The 19,529-nt window shown below is 38.2% G+C and overlaps 1 protein-coding gene across 1 annotated transcript; it reads right to left on the reverse strand.

Annotated features, from left to right (window-relative positions):
• Positions 1–301: 301 nt before the first annotated feature.
• Positions 302–16,138, reverse strand: LOC139971504 (neuronal acetylcholine receptor subunit alpha-7-like). The gene is made up of 8 exons (XM_071978048.1): positions 15,647–16,138; positions 11,592–11,734; positions 5,413–5,457; positions 4,430–4,539; positions 3,278–3,464; positions 2,437–2,794; positions 1,486–1,663; positions 302–963 (listed from the first exon to the last, which is right to left on the reverse strand). The coding sequence occupies exons 1-8, from the start codon at positions 15,792–15,794 to the stop codon at positions 648–650; spliced, it is 1,485 nt and encodes a 494-aa protein (XP_071834149.1). The 5' UTR covers positions 15,795–16,138; the 3' UTR covers positions 302–647.
• Positions 16,139–19,529: the final 3,391 nt, after the last annotated feature.

Here is a 19,529-nt window from a genome sequence, read left to right on the forward strand (position 1 = left end):
GGAACAGACAGGTCTCAATTGTTTCTGGTTTATGTTTAATAAGTTTATAAATTTTTATCTTCTTCAGAGAGTTTTGCGTGTGTGTGTGGATTTGAAAGACGATGCATATTGTAACTGCTTGGACCGTTTTTGTAATTGTAAATAAAAATTTGTTCTTTAATTAGTTATTTCGCTCTCATCTATGTGTCTGTAGTCTTATATATAAGAAAGACTAAAAGATTCTTGTACAATATTGTGATTCTTTATTTACGATTGCTTAGATGGTATGACAGTCAGCTATGCATGCAGACAACATGTCTCCTGCACCATTTAACTTAAGCGACTTCTTCCAGTTTCTCTTACCATCACCACCAAGAAGAAAAGAAAGAAAATACCAATAATAGAGAGATACATTGAAAATATCTTGTGATATTTACAGTAGTCAGTAGACTTGCAAATACCCCACCCACTCCACCCATAACCCCTCACACAAACCCTCCCAATATACCCAATATACCCTCCCTGTTTACCCATTGATTCTCTGAAAGGTCGCTACCCTTAAGTCGGGTATGTCGGGGTAGACCCTTCACCTAACTTGTTCACATTACGTTTAAACAGTTACACCATCAATTCTAAGAAACGAAATACATCTATAAGAAAAGGCCAGATCACACGTGATTTGGCATTTCGTAAATAAACAGAAATAAGCAGTATGCCAATGCCAAGAGCATTGTAGACAATGCGAGACCGAAAAATATCATATCCAGCCGAATAGCTGCATGGACCCATTCAGTTTCAAATGCTGCTGCGCTAGCTTCACTGTGTCGTCTTCTGGAACCTCTGTTGATGGATCTCACAGAAGGTTGCATCGGTTGATTTGGGATAATTCTGGTAGCACCGGTGGTAACCGTACCTGGGGATAACACGATTCCCGTGTCCTCCATGCCCGCATGGTTTACGACCAAAGTATCACCTTTCCGATTTCTTGATGAATAACAATATGAATTTCTGAGTAGGCTACTGTTGAACTATGTACACATATACAAAATTACACAAATTGCTTGTACTGTCCGATTGAAAGGTCCTCTATAGTGAAACGAACAGGCTAACAGGATCAATAAGCTTGAAACGTACTTCTAAAAATATTGAATAGAATATTGAATATTGAAATATTAAAAATAATTGTAGTTAGAGGATTTGTTAGCAGGGTAATCATACTGTAGAGAGATGTATCCATAGTACGATGAACTATCGTCAAACTAGGCTTTTTTTTGCGTACCTGAATAGCAGAGACATTGAGATATAGCACAGACATTTAGAACCAGGCCGGACCCAGGGGACAACTATTTCACTAGCCGCCATTTAACACTCTTCATATATCCCATATTCCCCCGGTCCCCTTCACATCTTGCCTGGCTGCCAAAATGACGCCGGTCTGTGCCCCCACTCCCCCACCTCTCTCGCCTGACCTGCTTTATAGTCCCATAAAAATGGTCCAGAACTTACCCACGACCGTCTGAACTATCAGTAACGCGTCGGTGACTAAGGCAACCTCCGGGGTATAATATCAGTTTAAGCAGCTTGGGAAGAGGGCGCTTAGCTTTATTATGATAGATGCCAAGGGTCAGGCAAGTTGTAAGAACCGACAGATAGCTGATGCTGATGACAACTACGAAGTAATAAGCTGAAAGAGTAAAAAATATATATCATTAACGTCTTAAATGTCGAGAAAAGAGAAATGCCGGAAGGTGGGCGGGATTAAAAGCATGCAGGGAGAATGAGGGACAATGTCCTCTCTGCCACCCGCAATTAAGTTAAACCAAGTTGGTCCCGGTGTGGATACTCGGGAGGTGCACTACGAAATTGATCACCGGAACCTTGTTAAGACATTTTCAATCAATAAGTTATTGTCACTGCCTTGTACAACCATATAGTGTACTGTACTTGAATCACGAGGTGGGTGGAGTGAAATGGGATAAGGAATTGCAGTAGGTTCATTAATTACCAGCAATGTTGACAATTCTACCTCTGAATTAACGTGTGTTATGTTCAATCTAATAATCAGCCAATATTTGAAGGTAATTTGATTGGTGTAAATATTGCTACCTGTCACCTATGTATACAGGTATATAACAATCAGACTAGTATATTTGGGTAAATGCTCTTAAGCATTTCTTCTATTTTGATCTCAACTGGATAGCTACTCTCCCTCCCTCCCTCCCTTTTTCCGCCCCTCCCTTCTCTCTCCGCTCCCTCCTCCTCACCTCCCTCCCTAATATCTACTTTAAACCTGACGGCCTTCACAAACTGTTCATCGCTCCACCCGAAATGTTTCGAAAACATTTTTGATGCCTGAATACACCCTTTCTGTTGTGGAGGCAATACTAGGCCCTATATGCATACCTGAACCTACGAAATACCACGTTATGCAGCCATTGTTTCAATATATATACTTACCAACAATAGGTGTTTCATCTCCAGTTGGCGGCATATTCGTAGCTAGCAATTGTTGAAAAATAATCAAAGCCAGGACATTGTTAACACAGAGAGATACCTTTTCACCGGACTCGGGGTGAAGTACAAACACCGATAGAGTAGTTAGTGATAACAAGACGGTCGGTACTCCAACATTCAGGACATAGAAACCACTCTCTCTCCGTATGTATATCGTATAGTAAACCTCTCTATACGGTGTGGGGCAACACAGATATGTGGTCTCAACCTCTTGAATGTCATACCCGGAAACCGACCAAACACCGTTCTTCTTTAATATGTTTTCGGATGAATCAGAATCGTTCACATAGTAAAGAGAAACCTGTAACAAAAACAAACAAAATGGTCACGGTCATATTCATCGTCAATTCCGTCATCACCGTCACCGTCGTCGTAATCATCGACGTCGCAATCGTCATCGTAGTCTACGTCGTCATCGTCATCGTAGTCTACGTCATCGCCATCGCCATCGTCATCTTCATCGTTATAAACTTCATAGAGGCCGACACCGTTAACTTAGGAAAAAAGTTGTGTTGTGCTAAAGTGCTTTTCTCACGTAACACACGATTGCTGTTCCAGGTTCACTTTTTGCTACATATTATAACTTACCAATTCCAAATGTTACCTGGATACAAAATGTCAGATTTGGGATGCAAATTTCATCCGGATGCTTAAAAGATATGGTTCTCTGTCACCAGTCACGACCCCCCCCCCTTAGAAAACCCGTACCTCTAAACCATCGCTTTATGAGTAAACAAAATCTTTGGTGTATGAAACTATATGAAGGATTTTGAAAGTAGCTTACGGCGTCTCCTTCAAAAGAATAAGCCAAAAACCTAATGAGACATCCATGGCTGTCGTAGGGGAAGAGACGAACGTCCATCTTGCAGAAAATAGCATAAAATGCGAGATTATAGTAAACGACCTGACCTTCGTAGTCCACTGTTAGAAACGTTTCATCCATGTTAGCATCTACCGGTCCAGTATCAACTCTGTTAAGGTTTAAGTAAAACAAGCATAGGCTACTTTTTAAAGCATTAATAAATGTTATGACTAACAAAACTAATTTCGAAAACTTTATCGTTAATTGCTTAATATATTTTTTTTTACATTTTTGTTCCAATTTGACCGAGTCTAGTTGTATTATTCGAAATAAGATTGTAATTGATGAAATTAAGCCACTCAGCACCCTGGACTGAACGAACAGTTAATAATTAAGTATTATTAATTTCTGTGAAGCGAGTGAAGGATATTTAGTTATATTGATCGAATGTACAATAACGCACTTCTCACACTGTAAAGCCAATGAATAATTCAAGGGCTGTTAGGTCGCCAGCCCACGTGGCAGGCAGGCGGTCAAGGAAAAAGTCTATGTTGGAAACGGAAGGGCAGGGAGGGTGGGGGGATTTGTGGTGGGGCAATCTGTTTGAGGAGAGGTATACAATTAGGTTATGATAACACTTGAGGGATGCGACGAAACCCTCATGATCTCATATAGAATCAGTGAGAGCAAAACGTTGCGGACACTTGGCTGATCATAGTTCACGCATGTTTCACATTGTGTGAAAAAATGATTAGCGTAGTGTCCAATATGTACTATTTATAAAACAAACTATGCGTTTGTGTAAACATCTTGATGTACTGTGTACAAACCGAGGGCCTAATTGGTAGACCAGACGCTGATCCAGGGTGGGGGGGGGGGGTAAACCCCTCCCCTTATCAACCACACAAAAAATAACAGCAGTTATGAGCACAACCTTGCGTGTAGACCAAATTTTGAAATTGACATTTCACGTCTAAGAATTAATGTTGTCTAGGGGAGGACACCTAGATCCCACTCCATGGCTGAGAGCCACAGCCTTCCTTTGTGAAATCCTGGATACGACCCCGTAGGCGAGCTTCTAATATACGTGGAAACTTATAATTACAGGCCAGTCATTTTTCGATACAAACTCACCTCTCATAAGGAGTTACATCTGGAAACCAGATTTGATCTTTCCCAAAATTTATCTCTGTAACGCCTCCATAGTCGTCTGGATTCCAAGTCAGAAATTCGTCCTTCCATTTCTAGAAGGACATAGTTTAAAGGTCATCGTTTCTTGTTCCCAAATGTAGATTGCTTAAATTGCTAGAAGTTTTCGAAAGGAATCAGCTGGAGGTTCTGAATCTCGAAATTATTCCCAGACATAAATTAGGAGTGTTCAATAACATAACAGTTGGATGTCCAAGATATCATTGGGAGTGACCATTATATATGTCTCGGCCTAACATTTTGAGCCGGATAATACTGATGGCCTTAACTAAAATCTATCAAACATTGCGTAAAATATTTTGGAATATATAATCAGGTTATTTGAAATCATATATAGGAGTAACCTACTTATAGTTTACCTTTAACGGTATAGGATTAACCAGTCAACTTATTATTTCGGTATTCTATCTTGAATCTTATTGGATGCATATTGTAGAAAAATTATCATAACACAATAAGAAGTGCATATGACAATAGACCACGGTTGGAGACTTTTTCTACGAATGACTGAAGACGCAATAACTTTAGTTTGAAGAGGGTGGAAAAAATGTTAAACAACATTAACAAGTTCGAGGATGCATTCTTTAACTATTCTTAAAATCTCATGCAAACATTATCACTTTCATGTGTTACATTGATATGATATTGTGGTTCTTTAACACATATCTGTTACGTCATTTCTTAGAAACATCACATTTAATATAGACGGTCAAATTGAGCTGAATGCATAACCAAACTTCAACTTTGGCTCATATTTAAAACAACTCAATTGTATCAAAGTCTCTCTGAAGGTTACGATTTAAATGGAGCTGTCAGAATTTGTTATGTAGAATTAAATATGTTAATAATAAAACAGAAAGTTCAAATTTCGTCTTTATCTTGAAAAATGATAATTTATGAATCCTTACGTATTGATTTGCCGCAACGAATGACAACACTTGTCTTGCTTCGTCCTATTAAGAATCAGAAAGAAAATGGAAACAAATAACTAGAAATGTTTCAAAGATACTGAAAATGTTAATAAAAGTATGATTGATATCAAACAGTACCTTAGATGCGTTTCATTAGTTAAATCACCGAGAAATGGTGATTGATATTTTCTGCATTTGTTAGTGAAAACACGTTAAGTTAACATAATCTACAGCAGGTATTGTTTGTTTCAGTACGTTTTCTTGACATTTCGGTGACATTGAAAGAATGCACCTGGCAAATAATAGAGTTAAGTGTTGCAATCGTGGCATATGACATCAAAACGTTTATAGCTTTCTTTGCAATATTTTCAAAGTAAAATGAACAACTATATTAGAAATAAGAACTTTGAAATTTTCGGAACGCGAAAATGCCACAATAGCAGCGAGAGTTCATCCATAGTTCCTTTAATTATATCATACGGAATAGAACGGAGGTTTTGACAACAATTTTTTAAGATAACCTGTCTCCTTATAATATTACAGTGTTCTCCGTGAAACCAGCTTCATTAAGTGCTTGATTTCAAGCCTCCTCAAAGTACCAGGTTTTATTCAAAGACTATCATGCCGTCGTTCTTGAAACCGGAATCAAGAGCTATAAAATTATACTAGCTGGTTTCGTTCCATTTCATTTCTCAAGTTAAAGAACCTGGACGGACAACAACGTTCCAGTTAATTCAATTAAAGGGATAATCTGGTTACTGAAGAAAGTTTTACATTTTTAGATCGAAGTCACATCCTCGAAGCATCTTATCTGTCTAAGATACGACCCCCCCCCCCCCCTCAACCCATCAAATGTTGTTACATTTCGCCAATGCGTCGGGCAAAAAGAAGAGCAAATGATGTCATTATGGCAATTAAGCTGAAAATGTTTTGTTCTTTTTTGTACTATATGTGAATCATTTTTCCACAGATGAAACTAATATGTCTATACACAAAATTAGGATTTACTTGACTGATGAACTTCTAAGTACAAAGAAGATTGACAGCCAGGTATAAGGTTCGTTAAATCACTTGAGAAGGATAAACCAATAGGAACGTTGCTCGAGTCATTGTTGCGAATTTTAAGGTATGAAACGTAACCAGAGCCTGTACGTGCAATGGCTTCCAGTGAGAACTGCAGAATATATGATAAAGGAGGTATTCAAGGTTGACCACAGCCAATACTTATGTTGACAAAGCAGCTTTGACAATATATCGGTATTAAAACATGTTTATACATACAAATCGGTCGTGAAATGGACTTTTTTTGGTTTGTTGATCTTCATTAATTGTATATATCCGTCACACCCCTTGCTACACAATCGGATTATATCTTGGTCTCGAATTTACGAACTGACCATATTCATGTCGGACTTCCAGTAGGCAATGTTGACGATAAAGTATGTATGCTGATGTCACAACTATTTTTTATGGACATTAACGATATTGTTCTTTAAAAGACAGATATTGAGATCCTAACAGCATTTAAACAAACTTCTGGTCTGAAGGTCAACTTCGATAATTCAAACATTCTTCCTATCGGTGCTCATATTCAGAATGTTCAGGGTCAGAGTGCTTATAATATTCCTTTTACAGATGGTCCTGTTAAGGTTCTCGGTATTAGACCTATACAAGTTATAGATGTGACCCTTTTCCCTTAAATTATTTACCAAACTGTCACGTTTGAAAAGTGTCCTGAATATGTGGTCTCCCTATGCTAAAATTGTTATCATAAAACGTTTTGCTTTGTCATTACTTGTTTTCCTCTTCTCTGTTCTGCCTAATCCACCAGATTAAAGAAGGGATTAAATAGTATACTGTTTAACTTTATTTGGAGAGACAAAGGCGATAAGATAAAGACAAATTATTTAATGCAGTCACAGGAAGAAGGCGGCTTAAATATAATCAACGTGCACGATTTTAGGGAAAGTATTAAAATCACTTGGTATAAAAGATATACAGATCACACTTTTGGCCATTGGAAAGTCCTTTTCGACTTTTTTGGGGAAAAGCGTTGGTAAGAATTTTCTTTTTAGATGTAAATTTTAAGGGAAAGCATATTGAAACAAGAGCCCAAGGGCACTGTGGTTCCTTGCTTGGGGTATATGACAATACACATAATATTATCAAGCAAGATTGGGCTCAAATAGTCCAAGTAATTGTGGTCCTACATGTTCCCATAAAGTAACCAACACTATAGCCAACACTTTTGTGATCACAAAATGTGATCGGATTTTTGATCAAAAGGCACTTTTGAGATCTAAATATGGCGTCGAAAATGTAAGAAATATAAGAGACCTACAAGCGTGTCAACAGATATGATAACATTGGTGACCTCAGATGACATGACCTTTAAGCTTCAAAATGTTCCACCACCCAATTCACAACTTGTCCCAAAATATCAACCATGTCACACCTTGGCATTGAGATTTAATTGCATTAAATGTCAAAAAATTAACTTTGAACTTGTATACATAACTTCACACACAAAGGTCACCCGGAGGTCAACCAATTGACATTTTTGATCGGTGAGACCTAAATAGAGCATGACTGTAAAAATTCAAACATTTTTTCTTTTCCCATTTTCTCCCCCCAAAATACTACCTTTTAAACATTAGCTGACCTTTGGTGACGTTGAATCACATGACCGTTAAGTTTTAAAATATTCCCCTATACCATTTGCAACTTGTACAAAGAAATCAACCGTGACACACCTTGGAACTGGGAGTTATTGCATTAAATGTCTGAAAATTAACTTTGACCTCATATAACTTCCCACATGAAGGTCCCATGGGGGTCAACCCATTGACATTTATGATCAGAAGGTACCTTTAACATCTGAAAATAGCATCGAAACTGTAAAAATCCACAAAACACGAAAAGGTCACCAGAGGTCAAATTGAGGTCAAGGGTCACCCAGATGCGGGTCGACAATTGGATTACATTGAAGCAACTCCCAACCCTAACGGACAATTTGTTCTCAAGTTATCGCAAAAATACTAGGTTTTTATCATTAATTGACCTTTGGTGACCTTGTATCACATGACTGTTAAGTTTGAAAATATTCCCCTATACCATTTGCAACTACTCCAAATATATCAACCTTGTCACACCTTGGAACTGGGAGTTATTGCATTAAATGTCTGAAAATTAACTTTGACCCCATATAACTTCGCACATAAAGGTCACACGGGGTCAACCTATTGACATTTATGATCAGAAGGTACCTTTGACATCTGAAAATAGCATCAAAACTGTAAAAATCCCCAAAAAACACGTAAAGGTCACCAGAGGTCAAATTGAGGTCAAGGGTCACCCAGATGCGGGTCGACAATTGGATTACATTGAAGCAACTCCCAACCCTAACGGACAATTTGTTCTCAAGTTATTGCAAAAATACTCCTTTTTCATCATTATTTGACCTTTGGTGACCTTGGATCACATGACCGTTAAGTTTGAAAATATTCCCCTATACCATTTGCAACTTGTCTCAAAATATCAACTGTGTAACACCTTGGCACTGGGAGTTATTACACTAAATGTCTGAAAATTAACTTTGACCTCATATAAGTTAACATACAAAGGTCACCTTGGGTCAACTTATTGACATTTTTGATTGATGAGACCTAAATTAGAGCATCAAACTATACAAATTCAAACATTTTTTTCTTTGCCCATTTTTTACCCCCAAAATACTAGTTTTTTAACATTAATTGACCTTTGGTGACCTCGGATCACATGACCGTTAAGTTTGAAAATATTCCCCTATACCATTTGCAACTTGTCCAAAAATATCAACCATGTCACACCTTGGAACTGGGAGTTGTTGCATTAAATGTCTGAAAATTAACTTTGACCTCGTATAACTTCGCACACGAAGGTCACACGGGTGTCAACCAATTGACATTTTTGATCGGAAGGTACCTTTGATATCCAAATCTAGCATCAAAACCAAACATTTTCTTTTTTGCTCGTTTCCTCCCAAAATAAGCACATTTTTCCTAATGTGACCTTTGACCTATTGACCTTGGTTTCAGATGTAGTTTAATCTCCTGATTCCAAAAAACAAAACGACAAGTCTGTACAACCATCCTAACTCCGACCGAAAAACTTTGACCCCATATAACTTCGCACATAAATGTCACACGGGGTCAACCTATTGACATTTATGATCAGAAGGTACCTTTGACATCTGAAAATAGCATCAAAACTGTAAAAATCCCCAAAAAACACGTAAAGGTCACCAGAGGTCAAATTGAGGTCAAGGGTCACCCAGATGCGGGTCGACAATTGGATTACATTGAAGCAACTCCCAACCCTAACGGACATTTCGTTCTCAAGTTATTGCAAAAATACTAGTTTTTTATCATTAATTGACCTTTGGTGACCTCGGATCACATGACCGTTAAGTTTGAAAATGTTCCCCTAACCAGTTCACAACTTGTCCCAAAATATCAACCTTGTTGCACATTGGCACTGGGAGTTATTGCAGTTTTAATATTTTCGGTTTTTGGACCATAACTGACCTTTGGTGACCTTTGTGGGCACCAAAAACAATAGAGCACACCTTCTCCATATGGCGGATCTATAGTCCAAGTTTGGCCTCAATCCAACATTCCCTTATTGAGATAGAGCGTACCCAAGCAAGTGTCACAGACGCACACACACACATACACACGCACACACATACACACCCACACACACACACACACGCCAACCTGACTGCATAGGTTCCTTTTGCTAAAGCAAGGAACCAAAAAACGAGTTTATTCGCAATTGCTGTTGTGTTTGGAGCGATCTCACTTGTAAAACTCCGGTGTTGAATTACGGTGATCAGATTTTCTGGAACAACAGCTTTATCAAGATTAATAGTGAAGTAGTTTGGTGCAAGAAGTGTTTTATTTCAAATGTGCTTTATGTCCGGGATTTGTATGACATGTCTGGCAGGCTTCTCTCGTATACTGCTATATTAATGCTGAATTAAATTGTCCAAGCTTTCCTTGACAAAGCTGAATATGATTATACGTTCTATCCCACGAACGCGGGTACTATCTAGGTATACATTACAGTTACCTAGGCAACTAGCTTTTAATTAGCTTATAGTTAATTTAACAGCTATTGTATTGAGCAAGCACGTTGTGTTTCGAATGGGACAATGACTTAAAACTGGTTAAGGATTTATTATTTATATATATATATATATATATATATATATATATATATATATATATATATATATATATATATATATATATATATATATATATATATATATATATATATATAAATATATATATATATATATATACATATATATATATATATACATATATATATATATATATATATATATATATATATATATATATATATATATATATATATATATATATATATATATATATATATATATATATATATATATATATATATATATATATATATATATATATATATATATATCATTTCTTGCAGCCTTCATCAGTTTAATATTGTGCAGTTAAAATAGACCATGCATATACTTATCAGTCAAAATACTGTTCCATTGAATCTTTACTTTCCCATTATTGTTGGCATTCATGTTTTCTCTGAATATTTATGTGTGAAACAATCTCTTATATGGTTAAATACGTCTGATTTTTTTTTAAATTCCACAAAAACCACCTTCTTTATAATATGCGTATACCTCACCTAAGATTTGCTCCTTGTTTCATATTTCTACTTCTTATTAATGATTTTCTTTTGTGTAATAAAAAAATCCGGTTCCGGCCGGATTTCATGTACTTTCCGGCAAAATCCGGTTCCGGCCGGATCCAAAAATTTGGATCCGGTGCATCCCTAATATATATATATATATATATATATATATATATATATATATATATATATATATATATATATATATATATATATATATATATATATATATATATATATATATATATATATATATATATATATATATATATATATATATATATATATATCACATAATATACTTAACTAAACTATCATCATACTGCTACTCGGAGTTTCACGTGTGCGGCTCGCGCACCGATCATCAGGCACATTTATAACACGTTAAACACATACAAATTTTAAAACACGTATTTCGTTTGAGTCAGTCTTCAACTTACAAAATCTGCAAACCATATTGGCTTGGCTCTGAAGTAAACGCTCAGCGTGGAGTCGACATCTTTGACTGGTCTGACATAGCGTGAACCATAGTTAGTAAGAAGGTCATCGGCTAGCCGTTTAGAGGCAACCGTTTGCAATGCACCTGAAAAAAAGAACAGCAGACAAGAAGATTCAGCTAGCTATATGCTAAATTGGAAAGCAAAGGGGAAAACAGGGTGTGTTATTCGGCAAATTGTAGTTACGTGTGCTGTGAACATTTTGACGCGAGCTACCCCCTCTTGCAATTCTGCATTTCAACACCTTCACGAAGCAGTAAAATAGGTAGACTACGCAACATAAATGATAAAAATGCTTGATACATGACCCAAATCACTCTCAGCAATCCCCCTCCTTCCGGAGTAAAGATAAATGCGGTGAAATTAAGTCATGAACGGAGGTGCCATTATACTAATGTACTATCCATCCGAACATATATCTCCATGGTCACGGTTTAATCATTGTTGCTAGTATACTAACCAGGGGCGGATCCAGGGGGGGGGGCCGACCCGGCCCCGGCCCCGGCCCCGGCCCCGGCCCCGGCCCCGGCCCCGGCCCCGGCCCCGGCCCCGGCCCCGGCCCCGGCCCCGGCCCCGGCCCCGGCCCCGGCCCCGGCCCCGGCCCCGGCCCCCCCTTTTTGGAAATCAGTTGCGTTTTTTTTTATGTGGGAGTACTTCAAATTCCTAATAGGCATAACTTGGTGAAAGAAAAGCCTAATATATATCCAGCTGCTCTTCCCTGAAACGCGATCGTTTTTATTCCAAATTTGAAACTAAGGCAATTATCAGGCCTACGCGACATCACGTATTAATTAGATACAGCTCAGTACTATAGTGCTGACTATTACTGTCAGGGAAAATCAATGCACAGTTAGCAAGTATATCATAATTATCTGAATGAAAGGGGTGTAGGCGGTTTTACACTATCTAACGCAACGTAGTCGCCAAGAACCTGAAGTATTTTTAAGGGAGGGCCCGAGGAACATGAACTTATAGCATGCTCCTCGTGGTGAAACATAATTGCACCTCTTAGGTGAATTGAGTGTACGGTTAATAGTAGGAGAGACTAGTGTAGGTTCTTATGACCAACTAGACCGGTTTCTGCTCTCAAACTTTATAGGAGGAGCTTCATCAGTAGTAGCCTTTGAATATTTTATATTCGGCCTGGGCGTCTCGTTCTCAAAATGCATCTATTTTCTGTGCACGAGTTTTTATGGACTCATAGTGAAGCTATAAGAGCATCTAAAAGAGCTTCGTGTGAACCTTGAGAGTCAGCTGATTCTTCGTTAGTAACCTTGAGTTAACAAGTAAATCTTTGAGATTTTGGGCCCTTTTGTAGGCTAGAATCGGTTCTTTTGGAAACAGTTTGGATAATTCCGCGTGCAGGGGCGTGGCGAGCGGGGGGGGGGGGTGTGGGGGGTGGAGACAAGGTGAAGAGAGCGGAAGGGGAAGAAAGAAGGAAAGCTGAATAGAGAAAAGGAGAACGGGAGCTTCTTTATCGGTTATTTCGATTTTCCAGTTCTTCATCTGATAAACTCATTCACCAATCCAATCACCCGACGTCTGCAAGTTAAAAACCTCTCGGCAAATAACTGATAATGTCACGGCCGTCAGTATAGCTACTGTAGCCAGGCTCAGCTAGACGAGTGCCAGAATCGCCGGCAACTCAGTGAAAGAAATGGAATTAAAGGCTTCCGTATAGGCCGCAGCCCATGAGTCGTGCTATCGTGTGACAACGTGTTGTTATTATCCTCTGTTCAGAATGACGTCATCGCAGATGTCATTCGTTCTCCGTGGAAAACTTAAGGACACGGCTCACGAATTGTACACAATTTTTAACGTTTCTCGCTTGTATATCAATGAATGTTGTTATTTCTCATTACCGGAAAGTTTTCTGAACATTTTCATCACGAAGTTTCACTATTTCAACGATCGGTGAAAGAGAAAACACAGTTCGATAATTGGTCCCAATTAATTCTTCTTCTGCCGACTGCCATAAAAATAATATCGAAATGGAAATTCTACGGTGCCAAATTTGACTTAAAATATGCACCAGATTGCATCTAAGGACGTTTCAAAACTAAAAATTTTCCACACCCCCTCCCCTTAGACCCCTCCCCCATTTCAGTCACCACTTCCAGATCCGTCGGCAAATCAAATCCTCCATACCCCCCCCCCCCCAACAACAACAAAACTTTGCTACGCCCCTATCCGCGTGTTGCAAGATTAAGTGCCAATGTTTCAAAAGTACATTTTTCAAATGCGTGGTTTTGATATGGGGTGTATAGGTAAGCTTGAACACCATTGGTGGTTCCTTTTGTTTAGGTTTGGTAGTGAGGTATTGCCCACGGTTTTCAAATTTTATGCCTTTCGTGGCTGAGGCAATTTCCTCTTTCTTATAGTTACGGAGTAACAGTTTCTCTGTGAACGCATTCTTTTTCTGTAAGAAATCAGTCTCATTGTTACATAGACGTGCGTATCGTAAGACTTCCCCTTTAATGAAGCCTTTAAAAGTGGCAAGTGGGTGTGCAGAGTTTCTGTCGAGGTATTGGAAGGTTTCCGTGGGTTTGGTGTAGACTTTGGTGTCTAATAACCCATTGGTTTCAAACCTTGGACCTTTGAAGATTTTCAAATCTAGGTATGTTACCTCGGTGTGTAATATTTCTACCGTAAACTTTAAGAAGCGGTGAATTTCATTCAACCTGTTTACTAGTTGTTCAAGTTCCTGAGGTCAACCGTCGTAAAGCAATAGAATTTCTTCTCTATAGCGGAGCCATTTTAAGATTTTATTATCTGTCGGTAAAATCTGGTTTTCCAGTCTATGCATGACGATATCACAGATTTCCGGAGAGGCTTGGCTACCCATGGCGCAACCGATCTTTTGTAGATAGAATTGGTTATTGAACTCGAAACAGTTTCTTGTTAAAAATAAGTTCAATTAGTTTGCGCATGGACATGGAAGATATTTTATTTATTCCATATTCGCTTTTTTCCGCCTTTTCATAGACTTCTTGACATATATCCAATGCCTCCTCTTGGGGAGTATTGGTATACATGGCGACGACATCGAGTGTAGCAAGTACTACTGCTTTTGGTAACGGGGTGGCTTCCACAATTTTCAGAATGTGATTTGTGTCTTTCACATAGGTGCTTTGTTTTAATACAATAGGAAGCAAGAAATAGTCCACAAATTCCGATATTTTTTCTGTCGGTGATCCGTTTCCGCTTATTATCGGGCCCTCCCTTAAAAATACTTCAGGTTCTTGGCGACTACGTTGCGTTAGATAGTGTAAACCCGCTTACACCCCCTTTCATTAATAAGTATATCATAATTATCTCATTGAATATATCTTGTTTTATGTTTTTTCTTGGGGTGAATCTGGTGTCATAATTTTCGCGCAAAAGAAAAAACGAATCGACGCAATAATAGTGTATCCATTGTACATGCACTGTTGAGCGTTGTTAAATATGTGTCTATCGAGAAAAAATATGTGCACAAAAAAGCACAACGTTTCTGGTTTTTCTAGTTTTTGGCGAAATTTTTCACCATTTTGCATCTAAGCACTCACAATTAACCAAAAATTTCCAAGGGGGAGGGCGACAACCCCTCCCCCTAGACCCCTCCCCCAGGACGCAGATCACTAAAGTGCTACCATCGGGATGTCGCCCCCCATTTCTCAAAATCCTGGATCCGCCCCTGCTAACTCACGAATCGAATAACCGTCTATGGCATTGTCAGGTACTATTTCTCCTTCGGAAAACACCGACCTATAATAAATCTATCAACTTCAGGTTATAATGAATAGCAACAAAAAGTGAAAATATTTTGGTCTCTTTCTGACAGGAATTGTGCAAATGTACAGTTTTAAAATAGAGCTATATTTGCCACGCATGGGTGAGTAATTACCTACTAGCATTGCTTCTACAAACACATTTTAGCATTTTAGCACAACGTTTTAGATCAGTCAACCGTGTCTTCTTTAAAGTTAACAGGTAAAGCAAATAACATTGGCACTTACTCACTCCACAGTGAAATCCAAACTGAACATGGAGAAACATAATCGCAACTCCCAGACACACATTCTTGAAGTTTGCCATTTTCTTCTCGTCTACATCAGACGCATGCGTAAAAAGAGATGTTTTCAGACAGTTGATTGCTTCTTTCATAGCCTACTTCCATGCAAGCGACCACGGTCTTACTGAAGAAGAAATCCAGATTTGTTGTCTTAAATTTGATATCATATTCATAGAAAGGAATGACACGGTAAACCCTCTCCTCCCTTTGAGTTAATGCATACACAATGCACTTATTACTTCGAGAGCTTTCGGTTAGCTATTTTCAATACTAAATATCAACAGAAAGTGTCATCGTGTGTTTTCGATTTGCATCAATGTACCAGCAATTAAAAGAGGAGACGTCAATTAAAATATTGTGTAACAGTTAGTTGGCCTGACTTTCCATCCTAGCAGGATCTCCTTAAGAGGCTAGATGACAAATAACGTACAGTAACAGAAGGGACAAAAACACGCACAGAATACAGACAGGAATGAGCATGGTGAACACAAAGAGATAGATGTAAGGGGATTAGTAAGAATCTTAACTTGCTTAACTTGGGGAAGGTGCTGGGATTGTCGACAATGAGTATAAGAGTACTAGGCCTAAATACAGAAGCAGTAGCATATATATATAGATATATATCAACATTTCTTATTTGTTTGTAGGTCTACATATTTCGAGAACCTATAATCAAATATGAACATATGGGGAGCTTGGTACGATATTATCGTTCCTACCAGTAAGAAGTAAGAGGGAATTTCGTGATTGTATAGAAACGAGTGTTGAACGCTTGGCAAACGTTTATAACTTGGACTAGACTTAATGTTTAAAATATAACTTAATCTAACTCAGTCGGTAAGCTCCAATTCTGATCTTTCCGAATAGTTAATACATTTATAACAAAAACAAATTCATCCTAAGAGTATACCCATACAAAATGGTGGAGGCCAACTTGAAATGTTTTCAAAACATTTACATTAATGATAGCAATATAGTTTTTTAACCGAAAATTCGCAATAAACCACACAAAGAAAACAAAATAAATTTTAAAATAAATTAAATGAAAATGAAAAAGTTATGTCATTGTCACCTATGATAAAGACAGCATTCCGATGAGACGTAAAATCCGTCAATGTCTCTTCCAGAGGCTTCCTCCGTAGGATAGATTTTTGAAAAAAAGAAGAATTAATAAACACATTTCCAAGTACTGCATTTTCAGATGTTTCCTGTAAATTTATGTCAGATGACACAGTTATAGAAAAGCAAAAATGTCCGAGATTAATCAGACCAATGCTGCAAAAAAAGTACCTCAGATTTCCCCTTCATTTAATGGAGGGGAGGGGGTAAGAGGAGGGGGAAGAGGAGGGGGAAGAGAAGGGGGAAGAGGAGGGGAAAGAGGAGGGGGAAGAGGAGGGGGAAGAGAAGGGGGAAGAGGAGGGGGAAGAGGAGGGGGAAGAGGAGGGGGAAGAGGAGGGGGAAGAGGAGGGGGAAGAGGAGGGGAAGGAAAACTATAACTATTGGTAGGGACAATGTAGACCAGCGCTTCCCAAACTTTCTTCATTGGGAACCCCTTTTGCCCTTCAAGCTAGGCTGCGACCCCTTCCAGAAATACTATTTTGGTGGATGGATGTCCGGGGGGGGGGGGAATAATGGGAGTCTCCCTCCCCCTTGCGAATTTTTTGCTGATATATTGGGCTTAGGTGCAAAATGGTGCTAAATATATATGGATTCTAACTGAGTACACATTAAAGTGCCTGTTTTCTATGTAGAAAATTAAGCTAAATAAATTACCTTTCATGAAATATAAATCTCCGAAATAATAGTGAATCAATATCATGTCACAAACATTGAATAAAGTAACCACAACATCTAAATAACAATTAACCTTTTAAAACGATAAGATACTGTTTGTCAATTATGTAACATCGACAAAAATAGCCGGAAATGTAGCTTTTGTTTTAACAAAACATCTAATCAAAAAAACGTCCAAATTTTGTTGGTTGATCGCGGCGAAAATCGCGGCTATTTAGTGTTGTTGCTCGGACATGATTCGCGACTCCCCTTAACTTTTTGGCGACCCACTTTTGGGTCGCGACACTCATTTTGGGAGCCGCTGATGAAGTAAACTTTAAGCTTAGGAGCACTATATTTCTAAATAAGTGTACAAAAAACAAAATAACGATGAAGACGTTCATATGTGCTCAAGATCACCTGATTAGACGTTTGCGCATTCGAAGATCCTAAACTGCACTACATTGCACTACGTACTACCCTCCTTATACAAAACATTAAAAGTAGTTATTACCACCCACCTTTCGTTAGACATAATATATAGCCTAAATATGCCTGAAAAATGCATCATTTCACGTTTACTTCAAAAAGGCCACAATGTCATGGATGGAAGACTCCTTTCTCGTTTGGTGACTAAAATGATTTTAATATCGATGAATAGAGGTCATTCGATAGAATATATATTTAAAGTTGACAGAGTCTTGTTTGTCTTTAAGTTAAATTAGGATATTAGCCGCACATTTCGTTTTTTTTGGGTAATAAACGTGGAAGTTTAACGACTTTGATACGTACCATATTGACAAGGGCCACATTGTCATGGATGGTTGACCCCCTTCCCGTTTCGTGACTAGAATGATTTAAATATCGATGAAGAGAGGAGACTTGATAGAACATGCATATATGTAAATTAGACAGAGTTTTGTATGTCTGTAAATCAAATGAGGAGATTAGCCACACGTTCGTTTTTTTTGTAATTAAAGTCGGAATTTAATAACTTTTATTGATATCCGTTAGAAAACATAACATAAGTTGCCCACCAAACCCTTTGTTTCTTCTCACATGATTGAATCTTTTGTATTCCCTGGGTTTGAGTATTGCATGAATGTAGACTGGGGTGAAAATAAACTAAGCTCACTGCTTGATGCCAGTCATAATAATGACGTCACAGGTCGAATTAGATCACATGATCACGATATCACTTTTCCAAAAGTATGTAATAAAATGAAAAGTTTAGGCCTCATTTTACGGCACTTTACGACATCGAAAGAATTCATACTTGTGGTTTTGTAAACAGGAAATCAGTGAGAGCCTTTGAGAAGAAGATCTCATCTTTTCTTGAAAGCTGAAGTGTCGTTATCGTCCTGCTTAAAATTATTCCAGTTACAAAGTTAAATTTAGAAATTGCGGTACTGTCCCATTTGTGCAGTGTCTATCAATCCGCGAATTTTGTACACCATGAGCTCTCTGAAGAAATAATACGTGAATGTCTTGATGGCACGACTTCATTTCAACAAGGCGGTAAGATAGAGAAGAGAAAGTTGTAAGTTCCACTTTGAATGAAAATCTAAACATTCTCAACAATACTTTAATTTATAACAACAAAAATCAAACCATCAAAATTTCCTCGGCAATTCGAGGCGGACACGTCCGTCACGTAATAGTGTGTTTCACTTTGTGTCTTTTTATTCCGTTACTTTTTCTACTTTCGGGTGAGCTGTGTTGGTTGAATATTATTAAGGCGATATGAGGCTACCGTAGTGACATTCAGGCGATGAATTGATCAGGGGTTGCAGTGCTAGCTCCACAGTCAGTCCTCACGTGACCGTATTTTTCAAGAGGTTAGGTCTTGGTGAGCTCCAGCTCACAGTGCACTGAATTGTTTCTATCTTGCACGGGGTTGACGCTTTTGTATATTGGTTTTTTCCTCCACCTGAGGGTAGTCTGTGGCTCCGCCAATTTCTATAAGACCCCGCCTTTTCTCTAGCTGAGGGTATAGCTTGAATGTCGATCAAATCACATTGTCGATGTCCATTGGCTTATATGTGAAAGTAACG

The sequence above is a fragment of the Apostichopus japonicus genome, chromosome 8, assembly GCF_037975245.1.
Source record: "Apostichopus japonicus isolate 1M-3 chromosome 8, ASM3797524v1, whole genome shotgun sequence".
Classification (NCBI taxonomy): Eukaryota; Metazoa; Echinodermata; class Holothuroidea; order Aspidochirotida; family Stichopodidae; genus Apostichopus; species Apostichopus japonicus.

What these genes read in the sequence shown, in the direction of transcription:
- LOC139971504 (XM_071978048.1), bottom strand. Translation starts at nt 15,794, where the DNA reads ATGAAAGAAGCAATCAACTGTCTGAAAACATCTCTTTTTACGCATGCG. An exon ending in TCGTTGCGGCAAATCAATAC is followed by an intron (nt 4,540 to 5,412) that starts GTAAGGATTCAT and finishes ATGTCCTTCTAG; the next exon opens with AAATGGAAGGACGAATTTCT. An exon ending in AGATGAAACACCTATTGTTG is followed by an intron (nt 1,664 to 2,436) that starts GTAAGTATATAT and finishes TTACTCTTTCAG; the next exon opens with CTTATTACTTCGTAGTTGTC.